Source organism: Myodes glareolus, chromosome 2, assembly GCF_982192425.1.
Source record: "Myodes glareolus chromosome 2, mMyoGla1.1, whole genome shotgun sequence".
Lineage (NCBI taxonomy): Eukaryota > Metazoa > Chordata > Mammalia > Rodentia > Cricetidae > Myodes > Myodes glareolus.
Window position 1 is genome coordinate 99,990,079 of NC_142027.1, and position 21,860 is coordinate 100,011,938.

General features: G+C 47.1%; 1 protein-coding gene across 1 annotated transcript in view; it reads left to right on the plus strand.

Moving 5' to 3' along the window:
* The first annotated feature begins 9,506 nt into the window (after positions 1-9,506).
* Positions 9,507-21,860, plus strand: part of Kpna7 (karyopherin subunit alpha 7) — a 31,501-nt gene continuing 19,147 nt past the window's right edge. The window contains exons 1-5 of the mRNA XM_085677299.2: positions 9,507-9,599; positions 15,010-15,098; positions 15,756-15,884; positions 18,571-18,653; positions 19,812-20,080. Of these exons, the coding sequence (XP_085533425.2) occupies positions 15,033-15,098; positions 15,756-15,884; positions 18,571-18,653; positions 19,812-20,080 (547 nt within the window). The 5' untranslated portion in view covers positions 9,507-9,599; positions 15,010-15,032. The remainder of the gene's footprint in view (positions 9,600-15,009; positions 15,099-15,755; positions 15,885-18,570; positions 18,654-19,811; positions 20,081-21,860) is intronic.

The window sequence follows — 21,860 nt, forward strand, 5'->3', positions numbered from 1 at the left end:
ATTAAATAATAGAGCTGGCTTGGTGGTGTATACCTATAATTGCCTCATGGGGGAAGCTGAGGCAGGAGGGTTATCAGCTCAAAGTCAGCCTGAACTACATCAGGTTGTCTCACAAAACCATACCAGCTGCAGGTCTGTTATCACAGCACTCCGGAGGAAGAAGCAGGAGGATCCTCATCCTTTATTTTATTTTTTTTTATGTTTTGGGGTTTTTCAAGTCATGATTTCTCTCTGCAGCCCTGGCTGTCCTGTCCTGGAACTTGCTATGTAGACCAGGCAGGCCTCAAACTCGCAGGTTCACCTGCCTCTGCCTCCCAAGTGTTGTGGCGTAGAGACAGGAGGATCATGAGTTTGCGACTGGGCAGAAAAACAGTGAGTGTAAGGCCAGTCTGGGTTATGTAGCAAGACTGTCTCAAACACAACAAAACACTGCATTTGGCCACCTCTGCACCACTGACCCATTTGTCCTTGGCATGCTTCATTTTGCAGTGGAGAGTCAATTCTTGATTAATTTCACGAGTTAAAGAAACCTGGGCCAGGGAGATGGCTCAGCACAAAATAAATGTGATGAAAATATGTTTTTAAAAAGGCCACAGGCTTGATGTGCTAGTGCACACCCTAAACCCCAACACTTTGGAGGCAGAGGCAAGGGCATGTCTGTGTGTTCAAGGTCAGCCTGGTCTACAGAGCGAGACCCTGAATAAGCCAAAGACCTTGTGTGATCAGAGAACTTGTTTGTGTGAGCTGTGTTCTTTCCTGCCTCTGCCTACAAGGGATGTGACCTCAGAAATATGAGGCCATAGCTGCATTACAGTGGGTTTGAACATAGATCGTGAGCCCAATTCTGACCAGAAACAGACTTTTCAAAGGACAAAGCGTGGTAGTGTGGCAAGAACTGACTGAGCTATAGGAGTGGTACCCCAGAGACGGGGGTCTGGAGAAAATTTAAGGGCAACACTCAAGTTCTTTGAGTGGTCCCCAGTGAAGGAGCCAGCCAATCAGGTTTGGGACAGAAAAGGCTGAGTCTGTGGGGCTGACTCATGTGGCTCCTGAGATGAAAGAGTCCCCCACTGCTCTGTTGGAAGATCCCAGGGAAGTGTTTGTGTGCAGGCGACTCCCAGATCCAAAAGCTGCTAGAAAAGACTATAAAAGTCCCAGCTGGGTTTACTAAGGGTGTGGTGACTATTGGCGGGATGATTTCCCACAGCTGGCAGGATTTCAAAATATCCGTCTATTGCACTCATAAATTATTAAAGCACCCCAGAAATCCCAGAGTGCACTGCATCTGAAGTTGTAGTATGCAGCCCAAACATACAAGAGCAGCCTTGATTCTAAGCTGTCCTTTCTTCACTGTTGGCTGAGAGAACCCTGAGCAAGTCCCTTCTTTCTGTGTTTCTTTCCTACTGAGCCACAACCTCAGCCCCTCACTGGGGGATTCCAGGCCTTGTGTGTGGAAGTTAAAAAACATGGACTGCCCTCGTCTTCTACTCTCTGCCTTATTTCCTTGAGTCAGAGTCTCCTGCTGAACCTGGAGCTAAGTGGTGGCCAACAAGTCCCACTGATCCCTCTTGCTCCACTACTCATGACATCAGCATTATAGGCCTGTGCAACCATATGGAAGTGCTGAGATCTGAACCTAGGCCCTCCAGCCTGTGCAATAAGCCTCTTACCTGCTTCCTCTTTTTTAATTTTTCATTTTGAGACAGGACCTTGCTAAGTTACTCGGCGGCCTTTGAACTCATGACACTTCTGCCTTTTTTTCTGGGATTAGATGGCAACACTCATTTAATCCCAGTGCTTAATTGAGGCAGAAAGATTGTAAATTCAAGACCTGCCTAGGCAAGTTAGTGAGATGTGACTCAATGATAGAGCACCTGCCTAGAATTCCCTAGTAGGGGGCTGGGGTGTGACTCGGTGGTAGAGCCCCTGCCTAGAATCCCCTAGTGAGGGGCTGGGGTGTGACTCAGTGGTAGAGCCCTTGCCTAGAATCCCCCAGTGAGGGGCTGGGGTGTGGCTCAGTGGTAGAGTAACTGCCTAGAATCCCCCAGGGTGTGGGGGTGTGGCTTGGTGTATACATCACCCTCACATATATACATGCACACACACACACACACACACACACACACACACACACATAGCTCAGTGGGAGAGTATCTAGCATGCATCAACTAGGTGCTGGGTTCTATTCCTAGCAATGAAAACAAATAAACTAAGCCACCCATGGCTTATCAGAGGATTTAAAGAACACTGTCATTTTTCAGTAAATAAGAATTAGTGTTTTGTAGCTGGTAGGTGGTGGTGCACACCTTTAGTCCCAGTTCTTAGGAGGCAGAGGCAGGAGGATCTCTGTGAGTTCAAGGCTAGCCTGATCTACAGAACAAATTTCAGGATAGCCAGGACTACACAGAGAAACACTGTCTTAGGGAGAGAGAGAGAGAGAGAGAGAGAGAGAGAGAGAGAGAGAGAGAGATAACGGTTTGAAACCTGCCACTGATGTCCTATGAAAAGATGACTTCGATGCTGTGACCTCTTTCTCTAAAAGACAGTGAAAATCATAATAGAATTGTTTTCATACTGAAGATGCCCCAGGACCCCAAGGTCTGGTGTGGTGGCCCATGCCTTTGTTCCCAGCACTTAGGAGGCAGAGACAGGTGGATCTCTGTGTGTTCTAGACCAACCTGGTCTACATAGAAAGTTCGGTCAGTCAGAGTTATATAGTGAGACTCTATCTTAAAACAAAGCAAATTAAAAACAAAAGTGAAACAACCCCCCCCCTCCAGCTTCATCGTTACTGCATGGTAGAGAGTTGGGGATAGAGAATCTTGTCTTCTGTATATAGTGTAGGGTATTGTAAAAACAGTTTTTTAACCAATGGTCAGTCCTGAAAACATATATAAAAAGTAACAGAGATTGAGCAGGTTGTATTTGTGTATTTAAGAATATACACACACACACAGCAACAACTAATGAAACAAGAGGCCATGAATTTGAAACAGTGAGAAAGAGGGATGTAAATGGGAGGGTTTTAGGAGGAAAGGGAAGTGGGAAATGAGACAATTATAATCTCAAAAGATAAAACATCTGTTTTTTTAAAGCCAAGGTTTTAAAACATTTATTTATTTATTTATTTGTTTGTTGTGTGTCTCTCTGTCTCTCTCTGTGTCTGTGTGTGTGTGTGTGTGTGTGTGTGTGTGTGTGTGGGTGGGTGTAAGAGGACAACCTGCAGGAGTCAGATTTCTCCTTTCATCAAGTTGAAGGGATTGAACTCAGGTCATCAGGCTTAGCAGCAAGTGCTTTTATCAATTTTTGAGTCATGCTTTGTGGAACAGGCTGATTTCGAACTCACGATCCGCCACCCCTCCGTTGCTCTAGATTGGGATTCCAGGCAGGCACCACTGTAGTAGGCACAATCTGAGAAATTGTTGTCTGTCATCCAATAAAGGAGTGGCTGGAGGGTAGGGTGGGAGTAGGTGGGGGTGAGCAGGAGGAGGGAAGGGAGTGAGAACTGTGGTTGGTATATAAAATGAATAAAAAATTAAAAAATAGAAAAAAAAAGAAACCTGACTCAGGTATAGCTCTTTTCTCCAGCACCCTCGGACAGCCAAGTCACCTCCATGGCCTCTCCCTCCTCCCCATCTGTCTTCTGGAAGCGATAATCCCACACCATAAGCGTCCCTTTGTCATTTGTTGCCTGACAGTTCAATCACATTATCTTCTTGCTCTCTAGTTTCTGTTGACTCTGCTTAGCATAGATGGAAGTCAGGCAGGAGATAAGACTGAAATCCACCCGGGAAGGATACACAAACAGCCCCAAAGGCAGAGTAAGATACACACAGCTTGTCACTAATACAAACATCTGCCCTCATCTGTGAGCTGATGAGGAAAATAGAGCTAAGAATTTCTTCCGTGTTAATAACAACGAGGCTGTTTGTATGCTTTTGGGCACATGTATATGTGTGTATGTATGTGTGTATGTGCACCTGCACACATGCATGTGTGAGCAAGTAGACCAGAGGTTAACCTTGTGTCTTCAGGATGCTCTCCACCTGTGTTTTGAGATAAGCCTCCCACTGGACCTGGAACTTGTTTACTCACTTAGTATGGCTGGTCAGCTAGCCCCAGAATCTACTTATCTCTGCCTTCCCCTCAACGCTTGGGTTAAGGATGCATGCCATGCTACCATATCCAGCTTTTAAGTACCTGCCAGGGATCCAAACTCAGGTCCTTATGCTGATGCAGCAAGCAGTGTGCCCACTGAGCTATCTTCTCAGCCTTCTCCTTTGTCAACAACAATTAGACTGGGTATCTTTTCTGAGGAGGGAATATATTTGTGTGTTGTAGGTGTGTGTGTGTGTGTGTGTGTGTGTGTCTGTGTCTGTGTGTGTCTGTGTGTGTGTGTGTGTGTGTGTTGTAGAGGTCAGAGATCAACCTTAGAGACCTTCCTCCTTGTTTTTCTGACACAGGGTCTCTCTTTAGCTTGGAACTCACCAGGTGAGCCAGGCTGGCCAGTCAGGGAGCCCTAGGGACCCTCCTGTCTCTGTGTTCCCAGCACTGGTGATTATAAGCATGTATCACTATATCCAGCTTTTGTATGTGGATACCAGGGATCGAACTCAGGTCTTCATGTTTGTGTGGTAGGCACTTTGCTCACCGAGCTATCTTCTCCCCAGGCAGCTACTGCTATGAACCGCAAGCTCAAAGGATGTACAAGACTCTGGAACCTGGTTCCAACTCTTTATTGGTTGTTGAAAATGTCTGAAGCAGAAAAACTCCACCTTTGCCAAATAGGAGCTTGTCTGACCCCCCAGGATAAGATCAGAAACCATGAAGGGTGTTTTCTCTAAAAGGATGCTCAGTCAGATGATGCCACACATACGTGCTGGGTAGGGGAATTTCTGGAGATTTTTGTTCTTTTTTAAAAACTTAATTCATTTACTTATTTAATCCTGATCTCACTATGTATTCCTGGTTGCCCTAGAACTCACTCTGTAGACCAGGCTGGCCTCTGACTCACAGAGATCCACTGACTGCTGCCTCCTGAGTGCCGGGATTAAAGATGTGTGCCGCCATGCTGGCACTCTTTCGTTGCTGTTGCTGTTTTGAGTCAGCTTCTCCCTATTTAGCCCAGGCTGGTCTTCAGCTCCTGAGCTCCTGATCCTTTTGCTTCAGGTACTGGGATTACAAGCATGCAATGTCATACCCAGCAAAGGTGACTTAAACAAACAAAAAGACTTCTTTAGCAGATGGGGTGATGGCTCAGTGTCTGTTACAAAATCATAAGACCCTGAATTGAGATCTGCCACACCCTAGTAGGAAGCCACAAGCTTCTAGTCTCAGCGCTTGGCAAATGGAGTCAGGAGGATCCCTGGGGCTATTCTAGCTGAATTAGAGAGCTCCAAATTCAGTGCAAGACACTACCTCAAAAAAATTAGGTGGAATAGAACCTTCATCTGGCAATGGATGGAGATAGAGACAGAGATCCACATTGGAGCACTGGACTTAGCTCCCAAGGTCCAAATGAGGAACAGAAGGAGGGAGAACATGAGCAAGGAAGTCAGGACCACGAGGGACGCCTCCACCCACTGAGATGGTGGGACTGATTTAATGGGAGCTCCCCAAGGCCAGCTGGACTGGGACTGATGGAGCATGTGATCAAACTGGACTCTCTGAATGTGGCTGACAATGAAGGCTGACTGAGAAGCCAAGGACAATGGCACTGGGTTTTGATTCTACCGCATGGACTGACTTTGTGGGAGCCTGGTTTGTTTGGATGCTCACCTTTATAGACCTGTATGGAGGGGGGAGACCTTGGACTTCCCATGGGGCAGGGAACCCTGACTGCTCTTAGGACTAAAAAGGGAGGGAGAGGTAGGGAGGGAGAAGGAAAAGGGAGGCGGGGAGGAGGTGGAAATTTTTAATAAATAAATAAAAAAAATAGGTGAAGAATGATCGAGGCAGACACCTAACATTTTTCTCTGGCTTCCACAAGAATGGGCACCCATATATACACATAGACATTACACACATACACAAATAAATATGAATAAATGAGTAAATAAACATTCTTTAAGCATATCAGGTTACTTGAAAATAATCCCAGGAAGACTAGTTTTAGGATATGAAACTATTGTTAGTGATTTTGAATCTTTTTTGTTTTATTATAAAGAGGAATCAAATACAAATCAATGGCCAGAGGCCCTCTTTAGTCTTCAGACTGCGGTGGTGGAGGGAGGGTCCTCCTGGCTCATTCTAGAAGACACATTCTCAGCTATTTGCCACAGTAGACATGAGAAGAAGGGGGATCCGTGCCGTCCCAGGGGTGGTGCAGGATGAAGCCTTGGCTGATTCCCTGTGTATTCCTTAAAGACCAAACATGGACACGGATCCTGGGCCCAGAAATATCCCCTTGCCCCAGAGAGCCTTGGAATTCTGCGGGGTCATCTCAAGGAAGGGAGAGCCAAAGGAGGCGACTGTTGGAATCCTCTGTGCTGGCTTTGAAGTGGAGGCCTAGGACAGGCTGTTCTGAGCAGAAGGCTCCTAAATTATGACAGAGACAAGCCTGGGATGCACACAAGGACTTTTGCATTGCCAGAGAGTTTGAAAAGGTCTCTGTTCCAAGTCTCCTAGGGGTTTCCCAGGGAGTGTGTGTTCTAGAAGACCCCAGACATGGTTGCCAAGCCTGCTGAAGACCAGTTTGCCTAGATGTACAACCCTTCCTACTCCACTTCTCTGCCCCTTCCTCCCCACTCCCTCTCTGCTTTTTTCTTGATTCTGTTCTGTTTGAGACGTAGCCTCATGTACCTGAGGGTTGCCTCAAACTCAGTCTATAGCTGAAGATGACCGGCCCCACAGGAAGACTTGTGTAGAACTGAACAGAGGATGTGACAAACTCTTACACCCCAGAGAAATGAGACCATGAAAACAAGGATTTGATTTAGTACAGGACTTAGAACCAATACCCATCCTTAAACCCTGGTCCTCGTCATGTTCTGAGGAACATTATTAAACCTCTGTGAGTTCAGTTATGCTATGTGTGATGCAAGCATATGAGTTACTGTGTTGTGGAATTTTTGATGGAGTAGATAGAACTAGGATATTGTGCTAGGCAGGGGCTCTACCACTGAGCCACACCCCAGCCCCTCATTGGGGGATTCTAGGCAGGGGCTCTACCACTGAGCCACACCCCAGCCCCTCACTGGGGGATTCTAGGCAGGGGCTCTACCACTGAGCCACACCCCAGCCCCTCACTGGGGGATTCTAGGCAAACACTTCGTTTTACAGGGACATGGTAAGTGGTAGGGGACTGTTAGCACACTCTGATGTCTGGTGATATCTGCTTATGTGCCTCTGGCTTCCCACTTACTTTCTCCCTGTCCCTCTGTGTCAGGTTTTAGCCCCACAGCTGGAGAGCAGGGACTGTGGACTGTTTGTCTTATTGAAGGCTGAGAAACCTCAGGAGAAGGGCAGCATTGTATATGACCTGACTTTTTAGTATGATGCTCTGAGAAGCCAGTTAGAGGAGGAAAATCAATTCCGCCTCATCCACCTTCTCAGCCTCGTTTTTTACTCCGTGGATGACATGTCAGACACAGGTAACCTCAAGTGACAGAAGCCAGGCCATCACTGCCATCCCCACCCAGGAAGGTCAGTCTCTACACCCTTAAATTTCTGTTCTCTTGAACACTAACATAGAAAGGGGCCTTCTCATCTCTTCCTAGGACTATATGAGATACCTTGTAATGAACTCTCGGGTTCCCCTGGATTCCTAACACTGCACTCTCTTTTGTTTTGTTTTTCAAGACAGGGTTTCTCTGTGTAGCCATGGCTCTCCTGGTACTCACTCTGCCTCTGCCTCCTGTGTGCTGGCTTTCAAGGTGTGCCCCTCCTCCTGCCCCCAACTGTCACACTGCATTCTGGTTACAGATCATAAGGTCCCAGCAGATCATAAGGTCTGACAGACTCAGGGAGGAGGTCCCCTCCCTCATCCTCAGTGCCAGCATTTTCATTAGAGAGAAGACTGGGCTAATGCAAGGGCAAGCAAATCCTCCATGCTGGGTAGGCAGAAAATTCTCCCACTGGGCTCTTCCTTCTGCTGCAAGCACTCTACCACCGAGTCACACCCCAGTCCCTCACTGGGGGATTCTAGGCAGGTGCTCTACCACCGAGTCACACCCCAGCCCCTCACTGGGGGATTCTAGGCAGGGGCTCTACCACCGAGTCACACCCCAGCCCCTCACTGGGGGATTCTAGGCAGGGGCTCTACCACCGAGTCACACCCCAGCCCCTCACTGGGGGATTCTAGGCAGGGGCTCTACCACTGAGCCACACCCCAGCCTCTCACTGGGGAATTCTAGGCAGGGGCTCTACCACTGAGCCACACCCCAGCTCCTCAGTGGGGAATCCAAGCTTCCTTTTCATTTTTTTTCTCATTATGTTGCCCAGGCTAGCCTTGAGCTCCCTCAAGACTACAACCCAGAAAGGCCTTGAACTTTGCCGTCCTCCTGATTCCCTTATATCTGAGACGACAGACGTGTACCGCCAGACCCAGCCCACCTACAACTCTTGACCTAGCCCAGAACTGGAACATGTTCTGTCTGTCTTTCTCAGTTCTCCACCTCTCATCTCTCTTAAGGAATTTGCAGCAGCCTGTGTAGAACTGGGTCCATTGAGTTTCCGTTTTACAGACTTCAGTGTGTGTGTGTGGGACCATGCATGTAGGCACATGCACATGTGTGTGCTGTGCGAGCATAGGTGTTTGTGTGCTCATGTGAAAAGGCACGTGGAGGCCAGAGGACAACTGTTCCTCGGGAGCTGTCCACCTTGTTTTGTTTAACCAAATAGGTTAAGCTGCCTAAACAGTGAGCCCAAGGATCCACCTGTCTCTGCATTCCCAGCGCTGGAGTTACATGAACATGTCACCATGCCCAGCTTTTTTGGCAAGGGTTCTGGGACTCGAACTCATTGCTCAAGCTTGACTGAGTCATTTCCCTAGGCTGTGTTCACTCATTCTGTCTCTCTCCCTCTCCTTCTCCCCACACTCTTCTGTTCTGTTTTTCTTTTCTTTTTTTTAATATTTATTTATTATGTATACAATATTCTGTCTGTGTGTATGTCTGCAGGCCAGAAGAGGGCACCAGACCTCGTTACAGATGGTTGTGAGCCACCATGTGGTTGCCGGGAATTGAACTCAGGACCTTTGGAAGAGCGGGCAATGCTCTTAACCACTGAGCCATCTCTCCAGCCCCTGTTTTTCATCCTTAAGAGTTTATCCAAGCTTTCAATGCTGAACATCCACCTCACCTCCACAGGGCCCACTTGAACACGAGAATCACCCGAGAGACCCACGCTCCCCACCCTCACACAAACCAAGCATTCTCTGGACTTGGACCATTTGGACCGCAAAGCTCCCCAGCTGTTCTCAATATGCATCCAGAGGCCCGGCAACCATCACTTTGGTTGCTAACAGGTCTGCGGGGAAGGAGGAGCAGCCTCAAAACACCTGCTCACTACCGAGGGCATTTAAGGCTGCCCCTGGGACCAGATGCAGCAGTTCTCTGAATAGGACTGGTCAGGCTCACAAACCCACAGGTGATCTCTAGGTGAGTACGGAAGAAGGGGTGGCTTGTGGGTGTTGGGGTGCTCTCTGGCCTCTTCTGCCTGGGCTCCGACTCTTCTTCCTGTAGCAGGCCATGGAACTGTCTGGGCTCTTAGGATGCTCTTGCCGAGGTTGGGCCTAAGGGGCTACCTTGAGAAGGCTCAGGTTGATGTGTCTCCTGGTTGAAGTTAGCTGTGACTTATGACATTGTAACTCTGAGACTGTCTTTATGACAGCTAAGGAGGAAGCAGCAACTGCTGGGTTTATGTCTACTCTGCTAAGCCTAGATGTATAAGCCTGCGGTATATAGACAGGGTTATTTACTTCATTATAACATAGGCGTTTTGTTTTAGACAGGTTTGCCCAGCTATGGGCTAATATGCTTAGGACATGCTGAGATGGGCAGGACTCATGTTCAACAAGTTACCTATACTATGTGCATTTTGTCCTCTTTAGAGGCAGTGTCTCCCTAGGTAGCCCAGGCTGGCTTCATACTCCCAAGTCTCCTGCCTCAGCTTCAGGAGTGCTGAGATTTGAGGCCTGGGCTACCAGGCCTGCCTTCCAGGGCATTTTAATTTTAGTTCCGATGTTTTACATTTTTTGGTGGCTTTATCTGAGTAGAATCTTCCAAGCAGCAGCCTAGAGTCCTAGTATCCTGCGTCCTGGCTCTCCTGCTGACTCTCAGTGAGATCACCTGTGGGTTTGTGGGCCTGACCAGTCCCATCTAGAATAGGAGGCTTATCACCCAAGTAGAGGGCCTGGCTGCCTAACCACTTGTGAGTTCCCAGGCAGCCCAGATTGCCTTGCGTGTGTTTTCCTATAATCGAATGTGGTGCCGGGACTCTGGTGCCATTGTGTCTGGTTGGAAGAAATCTCATAAGGGAGCGAAGGAATGAGGATGGCGTTCCATGGTAATTTCCCAACTCCCCTGTTCTCCTAAATTGCTTCTGCTTCAGGTGACCTCAGAAAGTAGGGGGAAAAAACCTTACGCCAAAGGTCACTGTCACCCCTCTAAGGGAATAAGCCTTTCTCAGTTCAACCCAATTCGTGATTTTAGTGTAAATCCTACCTGGAGGGAAGTGGATGTTAGTGATGCAGAGGTAAGGGTTTCAACCAGTGTTCTAGGTACAGACGAAGAGGGAAAACGTGACACAGATCAGTGTGTCTGCCCAAGATTTGTGTGTGTGTAATGGGGGGTGCATATATATGCAGCGGTAGATGACCTGCCAGGGGTTGGTTCTCACTTTCCACCATGTGGGTCCTGGGGTTCAAACTCAAGTGGTCACTTGACTTGATAGCAACTGCATTTACCCTCCCCCCATAGTTTTCTAACCTTTCCCTTTCTTTCTTTCTTTCTTTCTTTCTTCCTTCCTTCCTTCCTTCCTTCCTTCCTTCCTTCCTTCCTTCCTTTCTTTCTTTCTTTCTTTCTTTCTTTCTTTCTTTCTTTCTTTTTTCCTGAGACAGGGTTTCTCTGTGTAGACTTGGCTGTCCTGGAACTAGCTCTGTATTCCAGGCTCACCTCCAACTCACAGCGATTTGCCTGCCTCTGCCTCCTGAGCGCTGGGATTAAAGGCGTGTGCCGCCACTGCCCAGGCTCTTTTTATTGTTTTAATATTTTATTTTTATTATTTTACATTATGTGCTATGTATGTGGGGTGTGCATGTGAGTGCAGCTACCTGCAGAGGTGAGAAGATGGCATTGGACCCCCTGGGGCTGGTGTTTTAGGTTGGGAGGCACCACATGTGGGTATCAGGAATGGAGCTCCTGTTCTCAGCATGATCAGCATACCCTCTTAACCGCGGAGCCATCTCTCCAGCCCAACTTCTTCTGTTTTCCTTTGTCTTTCTTTTTTGTTTGTTTGTTTTTGTTTTGTTTTCCAAGACAGGGTTTCTCTATGTAGCCCTGGCTGTCCCGGAACTTACTCTGTAGACCAGGCTGTCCTCAAACTCACGAGATCTGCTTGCCTCTGCCTCCCCAGAGCTGGAATTAAAGGTTTGCACCAGCTCTGCCTGGCCCAAGTTCTTCTTTTTAAAACATTGGTTCTCAACCTGTGTGTTGGGACCCCTTTGAGGTCACATGTTAGATATCCTGCATATCAGTCATTTATATTATGATTCATAACAGTAGCAAAATTACAGCTACGAAGTAGCAACAAAAATAATTTTATGGCCGGGCAGCAGTGGCATGAACATTTAATCCTAGCACTCGGGAGGCAGAGACAGGAGGATCTCTGAGTTTGAGGCCAGGCTCCAAAGCAACAGTGAAACCTATCCCAAAAATAGATAGATAGATAGATAGATAGATAGATAGATAGATAGATAGATAGATAGATAGATAGATTTATTGTTGGGGTCATCACAACACGAGAAATTATATTAAAAGGCTACAGCATTAGGAAAGTTGAGAACCACTGTTTGAAAGTAGTTTTTATTACATTCATTTATGTGTGTGCGCAAGTGTTTGGCAGTCAGAGGACAACTTGTAGGCATCGGTTCTCCTTCCATCACATGGGTTCTGGTGAATCAAACTCTGCCTTTTGCCCATTGAGCCACTAACTGGTCCGGGATCTGTTCTTAAATGAGCATGTGAACAGGGCTGGGAACCTGCAGAGTGAAGGTGAGATGGGAGGGGGCGTGAGGATGTTGGAAGGCAATGCTCTTCCTTGTCTCCTTTATGTGTATGGGTGTCTTGCCTGCATGAATGTCTGTGCCCGGTGCCTATGGAGGCCAGAAGAAGGGGTTGGGTCCCTTGGAACTGGAGTTACAGAGGATTGTGGGCGGTCGTGTGACTTAAACCTAGAGAAGCTGCGCCATGCTCCGGCGTGTCTCAACATCTGCACTGCAGATGCTCCCTACCTTACGTGGATTTGGTATTCTGTCAATTTTATGATTCTTTTTTTTTTTTTTTTGCAGTGGCACAGGAGCATCACACATTCAGGAGAAACTGCTCTTGTAATATCGATCTTTAATTAGACGACCAGTATTTGATACAATGCTCTTTTTATTTATTTTTAATTTGGTTTTTCTAGACAGGGTTTCTCTGTGTTGCCTTGGCTGTTCTAGAACTTGCTCAATAGACCAGGCTGGCCTTGAACTTACAGAACTCCGCCTGCTTCTGCCTCCCCAGTGCTGAGATTAAAGGCATAGACCGCTACTGCTGGATACAATGTTCCCTTTTAAAAACTTAACTGTGTGTGTGCACGTGTATGTGTGTGTGCGTGTGCAATCGCACTCAAGCACACTTATGATGGGTGGGGAGAAAATGTGTACACCACAGTGTGAGGGCAGAGGGCAGAGGACAATTTTATGGAGTTGGTTATTTCCATTTGCCTTTATTTAGGTTCTGGGGATGGGACTCAGGTCAGCAGGCTTGGATGGTAAGAGCCCTTATCATGCTGAGGAGTCTTGCAGCTTGCTCCCAATATCTAATTCTTTATGTAAAAATAAACAAACAGCTGGGCAGTGGCGGCACACTCCTTTAATCCCAGCACTTGGAAGGCAGAGGCAGGTGGATCTCTGTGAGTTCAAGGCCAGGCAGGTCTATAAGCTACAGAGAAACCCTGTCTTGAAAAACCACCACCAACAAAAATAAATAAATAGATAGATAAGTAAACAAATACATCTATCTCTCTAGTGGGTAATCTTGCTTCTGTCTTTAATAGTAAAATTTTACATATGCCTTTGGAGGAAGGTTGAAACAGGGTCTCACTGCACGGCTGGCCTGGAGCTCTCTAAACAGAGCAAGCTGACCTCACACCGAAGGAGCCCTTCTGTTTGTGCCCTCCAAATGCTGGCATTCCAGGTGTGCACCATTATGCCTGGCTTAGAGAATTAAAGTAAACTTCTTAGCCAAATGCAGTAGCTCCTACCTATAACTTAGGGTTCTGGAGGCTGAGGCAGGAGGCCAGCCTAGATTGCATAGTGTCTCAAAAGACTTGAAGTAAGTTGATGATTTGTTATACACAAATACCAAATGTGTATAACTTTTTTTCGATGAGAAAGGAGGAGAGAGGGAGGGGAAAAGAGCAGAGGGGAGAGAACAGGAATGGGCGTCCATTCCCACATGTGGAGGTCAGAGGGCAACTTTCAGGTGCACATTCTCTTCTTCCACTGTGTGCTCTGGGCATGGGACTTGGGCCACTAGGTTTGCCCTTGCCCAACATACACTTTACCTGCTGAGCTCCTCCCTGGTCCTGATTTGTATACCCGAAAGGGTCACAGAAAAATTTCTTGGGTGAGTCGTGTGTGCTTGGAGGTGAGTCATGTGTGGTGTCAAGCCATGTGTGTTATTGAGCTGTGCATGATAGTAGCAGTTCATACATGTAATTCCACCACTTGGGAGGTGGGCAAGGATCAGGGGTTCAAGGCCACCTTAGCTGTATTGTAAATCTGAGAGCAGCTTTAACAGCATAAGATCCTATCTCAAAACCAAAACAAACAAAACAAAAATCTTGGATGAAAGGGGTCAAAGTGGGAAAAGTTTACATGCCCTGTCCTCCGCCAGGTAGAGGAAACTAATTCAAGCTTAATGGTGGCCGAGGCTGAAGATGGTTCTGACCCAGTGAGTGGGTGGGTTGAGCGTGGGAGGAAAGGGCACCTTTCTGCTGAGTCTGACTGGCCTCCTTATTCCATATAAGCATCCTTGCACACTGCCCATAGAGGACACTGTATTTTCTGCCCAGCTTACCCCTGTTACCAGTGACTCAGTTCAACCCAATCTGTGTGTTGTATTTTGTTTGAGACAGTCTCACATAGCCTAGGCTGGCCTCAACTTCCCTATATCACCAAAGATAGTCTAGAAAAAATTTTGGAAAAAAAATTTGCATTTATTTCCTTTTATGTATATGAATGTTTTGTTTGTGTATATATATATATATACACCAGGTGCATGATTGGTACCTGAGGAAGCCAGGAGGCAGTCCTGGATCCAGTCCTGGATCCCCTGGAACTGGAGTTAATGGGTGGTTGTGAGCCACTATCTGAATGTTGGAAATCAAACTCGCATCCCTCTATAAGAACAGCAAGTGCTCTTAACCACCAAGCCATTTCTCCAACCCCAAGACCTAAATTATTGATCCTTCTGCCTCCACCCCTGAATGCTGTGATTACAGGTGTGCACAGCCACATTCAGTTTGTATATTACTGGGGATGGAGCAGGGTTTTGTGTGCGCTAGGCAAGTGCTCCACCAACTGAGCTACAGCCCAGCCTACATTGTAAGGATTTTCTGTAGTAAGGCCAGGACTAAGTTCCTGCAGTGTTCCCATAGTAACCACAGCCTGTTGATAGAGCACATGCATCACACTGGTGCCCAACTCCTCGAGTTTGCTCTCTGTCCCATAGTAACTGATGACTTGAACATAGTGACTTGCATACTGGGCAATGATAATCTCTTTGCTAATTTTCCTGCCCATAGGTGCTTTCTTTCCTCCAGTCAACATGCCTACCTTAGAAGCTCCCGAAGAGAGGCTGAGAAAATTTAAGTACTGCGGCAAAGATATGTCTGTGAGTATAAACTGAGAAGCAATAACAAGGAACTACAGTTGAAGTGCCTCGTTGATGAAGTGTGAGCTGGGTGTAATGCCACACACTTGTTATCGCAATACAGGCTGAGGCAGAAGGACTTTAGGGTTTGAGAACAGCCTGGGCTACAGAGTAGAAGGGAAAACCCATTTGAAAACAAAAACCAAACAGAATAACATGGTCAATGAGATGGCTTACAAATGCCTCCCAAACCAGATGGCCGGAGTTCCATCCAGGAACCCAGAGAATGGAGGGAGAGAACTGGCTCCTGCAAGTTGTCCTCTGACCTTCACATACATAATAAGTAAAATTAAACTTATAAAACAAGAGGCTTGGAGAGATAGCAGAGTGGTTAAGATCGCTGTCTCTTCTTCAAGAGGACCCAGGTTCAATTCCTGACACCTACATGGTGGCTCATAATGGTATGTAGTGCCAGTTTGAGATCTAGTGCCATCTTCTGGCCTCTGCAGAAACCACACACACACACACACACACACACACACACACGGTACACAGACACGAATGCAAGCAAAACACCTGTAAATATTTTTAAAAAATTAAACAACCCCTAGCAGAATAATGTCCTGGTTCTCCAGCAACCTGGGTATACCAACTCCAATTATTTGTCTTCTTCGTTAGGCAAGGCGACAGCAGAGGATTGCCACCAACTTGCAACTCCGAAAGGCCAAGAAAGATGAGCAGGTCTTAAAGAGAAGAAATATCAGCCAATTCTCCAATGACTTGGTTTCTCAAGCATCAGACAAAGAGGTGTGTTAGAACTCAGTGCGAAGGCCATCCTGTATAGGATATAACCTTGGCTAGTATTCCTAGCGTGAGAAGGCTTAGTAGAGTCAGAGCTTGCTGTTTAATTCAAAGAAAGGAGTAGGACTGGGGGTGTGGCTCAGTGGTAGAGCCCCTGCCTGGAATTCCCCAGTGAGGGGCTTGGGTGTGGCTCAGTGGTAGAGCACCTGCCTGGAATCCCCCAGTGAGGGGCTGGGGTGTGGCTCAGTGGTAGAGCCTCTGCCTAGAATCCCCCAGTGAGGGGCTGGGGTGTGGCTCAGTGGTAGAGTCCCTGCCTGGAATCCCCCAGTGAGGGGCTGGGGTGTGGCTCAGTGGTAGAGCCCCTGCCTGGAATCCCTCAGTGAGGGGCTGGGGTGTGGCTCAGTGGTAGAGCCTCTGCCTAGAATCCCTAATTGATGTTAGTGAGTAGAGGGATCTGAACTCAAGTTCTTGCATTTGCTTTGCAGGCATTTTACTCACTGATCCTCAGCTCTAGGTTTTCTCTCTTGTCTATTTTGGTGGTGTATTGCTCGAAATTACCTATTTTACCTGCTTTATTTAACTTGTTGGATTCTGTGGTTTTTGTGGTGGTTGTTGTTGTTGTTTGTTTGTTTGTTTTTCCTTTTGCTTGATATCTATCTATCTATCTATATATCTATTTAATTTGTTTTGTATTTTGAGACACAGGGTTTCTCTGTGTAGCCCTGACTGTTCTGGAATTTACTTTATAGACCAGGCTGGTCTTGGATTAACAGAGATCTGCCTGCTTCTGCCTCCCGGGTGCTGGCAGTTAAGGTGTGCACCTGACTTTATTTTTATAAGTGTAGAATCAATCTCATTACTTTTTCTGACTTTACTGGCCTGGGGTCTCTCTCGATCCTTCTGGCTTTTATAAGGCTTGTGATTTGCTGGCCCCATCTGTTTTCCCAGTCTCTGAACCTGGTGCTCATCGTTCCCTTTCTCCTGCATGCTTTGCTCTTCTTAGTTCTCTCTTTTGCAGAAGATGGAAACTCTGAACCTCCTTCCCTGGCTTTCCCCCATACGTTCACTCCTCCTTGTCTGTCTTCCGGCTTCCTCTCTTTCTCCTCTTTTCGTTCCCCCTTCTCTCCTTCACCTTCTCTCTCTTTCCCTTCTTCCAAACCTTTGTCTGTCCTTCCTCTTTTTCCTCTCCCCTCTCCCTTTTTCTTTTTTCTCCTTCTCTTTCCCTACTTTGCCCCTCCACGCCTCCTGTTCTCTGGAAATTGAACCCCAGGCCTGGTACTTCCTGGGCAAGTAGGCAAACACTGTGTTACACCCCAGCCCTTCACTGGCATTTTCTTTATTTTTTTTAAGATTTGTTTGTTTATTGTGTATACAATGTTCCTCCTGCATGTACACCTCCAGGCCAGAAGAGGGCACCAGATCTCATTACAGTTGGTTATGAGCCACCATGTGGTTGCTGGGAATTGAACTCAGGACCTTTGGAAGAGCTGCTAGTGCTCTTAACCTCTGAGCCATCTCTCCAGCCTCCAGCATTTTCTTATTACATGTGATAAAAAGATGCTAAGGGGGCTGGAGAGGTGGCTCAGTGGTATGAACATAGGAGGGCTGTTCATTTGGAGGACCCAAGTTCATTTTAGCACCCACATGGTGGTTCAAAACCATCAGTTACTTCAGAAGCAGGAGGATTCAAAGCTTTTTTTGTCCTCCATGATGGTGAATACAGGATACACAGACAGACATGCTGTCAGCCACCTCCTCCCCACAAAATAGCAACAAAACCCCTTCTGCACACATATGAATAAAATCTTAAAAGTGCTAGGTGGGTGAAGAACTGGCACAAAAGTTAAGAGTACTTGATGATTTTACAAAAGATCCAAGTTTGGTTCCTAGTGACCATGTCAGGCAGCTTAAAACCACCAGTAATTTCAGCTTCAGGGGACTCAGATGTCTCTAACCTCTGTGGGCACCTGCTATTATATGTGTGCACATGCGTGCAGGCACATGTGCGCACACACACACACACACACACACACACACACATAAACACCCACGCATTTTTTTTTTTAGGAAGATGCTGAATGTAAAAGGATCACCCTGTCGTAAGCATGGAAAATGTCCCACTTTGGGGCTGGAGAGATGGCTCAGCGGTTAAGAGAACTGGCTGTTCTCCTAGAGGGCCCGAGTTCAAGTCCCAGCACCCACATGACCACTTACAACTGTCTGTAACTCCAAGATCTGACACACTCACACATACATACATGCACGCCAATGCACATAAACTAAAAATAAATAAAAAAAGAAAATGTCCCACTTTGACCTATTACCTACGGGGTAGTAAATATCCCTCCCTGCCTTAGGATAGATGTAGGTGCTCCATGGACATCTGGTCACATCAGGTGGATGACTAAGTTAGGTGATGCTTATACTTTTCTTATTTTTATTTTTTATTACATTTATTCTCTCTCTCTCTCTCTCTCTCTCTCTCTCTCTCTCTCTCTCAGTGTGTGTGTGTGTAGCCATGTGTACACACAGATGTTGGGACAATTGATGAGAGTCAGGTTTCTTCACTTAGCAGGTTCTGGGTATCAAACTCAGGTTGTCAGACTTGGCAGCAAATGCTTTTACCCTCTGAGCCATTTGTTGGCCCTGTGCTTTCTTTTGACCTGAATGTTTTGGTTTTTTTTCTTGGCAGGCCATCCTCACTCTGGAAGACATAATCAAAGGTGTGAATAGCTCAGATCCAATCCTGTGTCTCATGGCCACCCAGGCTGCCAGGTATCACCATGCAGGCTTCTGGTATTTGTAGTTTTATAGCCAGAAGTGAGCTCTAGTAGCCTGTTGGATTTCCTGGCTTTTGGCAAAATGCCCATACAATGCAGAAAAAGGCTACTTCTTCCAAAAGCAGAAGGTGATTACTATGCTCCATCGTCCTTGAGGGCAACTTAAGAAATGCAGTGTGTTGTCAGAGATGGATTGCTTAATTTACATTGGTCTCTGCAGGGCCTTAAGCTCACAGATAATACCTGAAGGGCAAGATGTTGCTTTGGGACTGCTGCGAAGTGTTGCAGAATTAATAATGGCCCAATTCAGCTCTGTATCTGATGGTTAAGGCTTGGGGGTTTTAGTTTAGAAGTAGAGCTCCTGCCTAGAATCCCCCAGTGAGGGGCTGGGGTGTGGCTCCGTGGTAGAGCACTTGCCTAGAATCCCCCAGTGAGGAGCTGAGGTGTGGCTCAGTGGTAGAGCCCCTGCCTAGAATCCCCAGTGAGGAGCTGGGGTGTGGCTCAGTGGTAGAACACCTGCCTAGAATCCCCAGTGAGGGGCTGGGTGTGGCTCAGTGGTAGAGCACCTGCCTAGAATCCCCAGTGAGGAGCTGGGGTGTGGCTCAGTGGTAGAGCACCTGCCTAGAATCCCCAGTGAGGGGCTGGGTGTGGCTCAGTGGTAGAGCACCTGCCTAGAATCCCCAGTGAGGAGCTGGGGTGTGGCTCAGTGGTAGAGCACCTGCCTAGAATCCCCAGTGAGGGGCTGGGTGTGGCTCAGTGGTAGAGCACTTGTCTAGTATTCCCTAATGAGGGGTTAGGGGTGTGGCTTATGGAAGAACACCTGCCTAGCATGTATGTGGCCCTGGGTTCATCTTGCAGTATTTAAAAAAACATAGTTGGTCAGGAAGTGGTGGCACATGGCCTTTAATCCCAGCACCCAGGGGGCAGAGGCAGGTGGATCTCTGTGAGTTTGAGGCCAGCCTGGGCTAGTTCCAGGACAGGCTCCAAAGCTACAGAGAAACCCTATCTCAAAAAAAAAAAAAAAACCAAAAAAAAAAAAAAAGAAAAAGAAAAAAGAAAGAAACATAGTTAGGAATGCTAAGAGTGCCTCAAAAAGGAGTTTCTCTGCACATACGCCTGTGACTCTCCCCACTTTCTCCGCCTCGCTGCACAGGAAAATGCTGTCGCAGGAAAAGAACCCTCCTCTAAAACTGGTCATCGAGGCGGGGCTCATCCCCAAGCTGGTGGAGTTCCTGAAGGCGTCACCTCTCCCCGTTCTGCAGTTTGAGGCAGCATGGGCTCTCACCAACATTGCCTCAGGAACTTCAGAGCAGACCCGAGCTGTTGTGGAAGGGGGTGCCATTCATCCCTTGATTGAACTCTTGTCTTCCTCCCACCTGGCCGTGTGTGAGCAGGCAGTGTGGGCACTTGGTAATATAGCTGGTAAGACACTTCTTGGTGGACATGCTAGGGGGTGGACATGTTGGGGGGCAGACTTCTCTGTTACGCTTGATGTCTTGGCACCCATTCTCACCCCATTTTGAACACCTTGTGCTGGGGGAATGAGCGGGTTCAAAACTCAGAACCAGAGTTAGTGACTGAGAATGGAGGCAGAGTGGATGACAGAGCCCAAGCATAAGTGAGAAATGTCTCCTGAGCCCAGGTCCTACAACCTCAGGCCTTAAAGGCTTCTGGAGCAAAGATAAGTCTCAGAGCATGCACAGTGGTGCAGGATTGTAATTCTCACACTTGGGAGGTGGAGCCAGGAAGACAGGAACTCAAGGTCATTATTTGAGGTCAGCCTGGGGTCAGGGAGACATTGACTCAAACAACAGCAATGGATAGGAACAAGTATGAGGACCAGGTTTGGTCCCCTGCCAGTACGGTGACTTGTTTATAATCCCAACTCTAGAGGAGTGGAGACAGGTTGATCCCTGGGGTTTACTTGCCAGCTACTCCAGATAAATCAGTGAACTCCTGGTTCAGTAAGAGATCACATCTCGGGGGGAAGAAAGTGAAGAGTGATTAAGGAAGACACTAACACACTCAGCATTGACCTCTGGCTTCCATCAGTATGTGTGTGTGCGCGCGTGCACACACACACAAATATGAAACAAACACAAACCCAGGCATGGTGATACAAGTTTTTAATCCCAGCACTTAGCAGACAAGTGACAGTATCACCTTGAGATAAGGCCAGCCTGGTCTACCAAATGAGTTCCAGGTCAGCCAGGTATATGGCAAGCCCCTGTCCCCCAAAAATGAAAAGTTAAGACCAAAGTAGTCTGGGAAAAATAGCACTGTAGAGCCCAAGGTTCCATCCTCATCATATAAGCCAGAAATAGTGGTTTCTGTCTAAATTCCCAGCACTTAGGAGTAGGGCCGGGAGGGTCAGAAGTTCAAGGTTATTCTTTACAGTAAGTTTGATGCTCACCTGAGCTACATGAGACCCTGTCTCAAAATGAAGCAAAAGTAAGCTGTGGTCCATGCAGTATGGGTTTAATCTTACACAATCCAGGGCCACAGAAACCTGTATCATCTGTAAAACTCACTAAGGTAAGTGTCTTTCTCTGTGTGTGTGTGTGTGTGTGTGTGTGTGTGTGCGCGCGCATGTGCGCACAAACTCGCACATGTGTAGGTACATAGATGTAGATAATATACATGTGGAGAGATGGAGAGACAGAGCTTCCTTAGCTTGGAATGAGACGTCTTCCCCGAAAGGCCCAATGTGGCCTGGGAAAACCCAGGAAGGGAGTGAGTGCTAAAGAGTTGGAGACCCCAGATTCCTGGAAAACAAATACAAACATCATCTGGGGGAGAGCTCAATTGGGCCCCATTGGGATTTTGACAAGTTAAAACAAACCAAGCATTAGAAGTTTTCGAGTTCAGAGAAAATGAGTCAGCACGTAGGTTTCCAGGGACTTCAGAGCCTGAATTGGCCAAGAGACTAGAAAACAACCAATCTGACGGTCTATTTTTTTTTTTTTTGATTCTGGATGTTCTGGAATTTGCTCTGTAGACCAGACTGGCCTCAAACTCAAGAGATCCTCCTGCCTCTGTCTCCTGAGTGCTGGGATTAAAGGTGTGTACCACCACCACCACCACCTAGCAAAACAACCACTTTGAAAATGCTTCAGTAAGGCTCACATCTAAGACAGTGGTGGATTTTTTTCCCAATGTGTCAACAGAAGACCAAGTAGTAGGTATGACTTAGGTTTTGCCA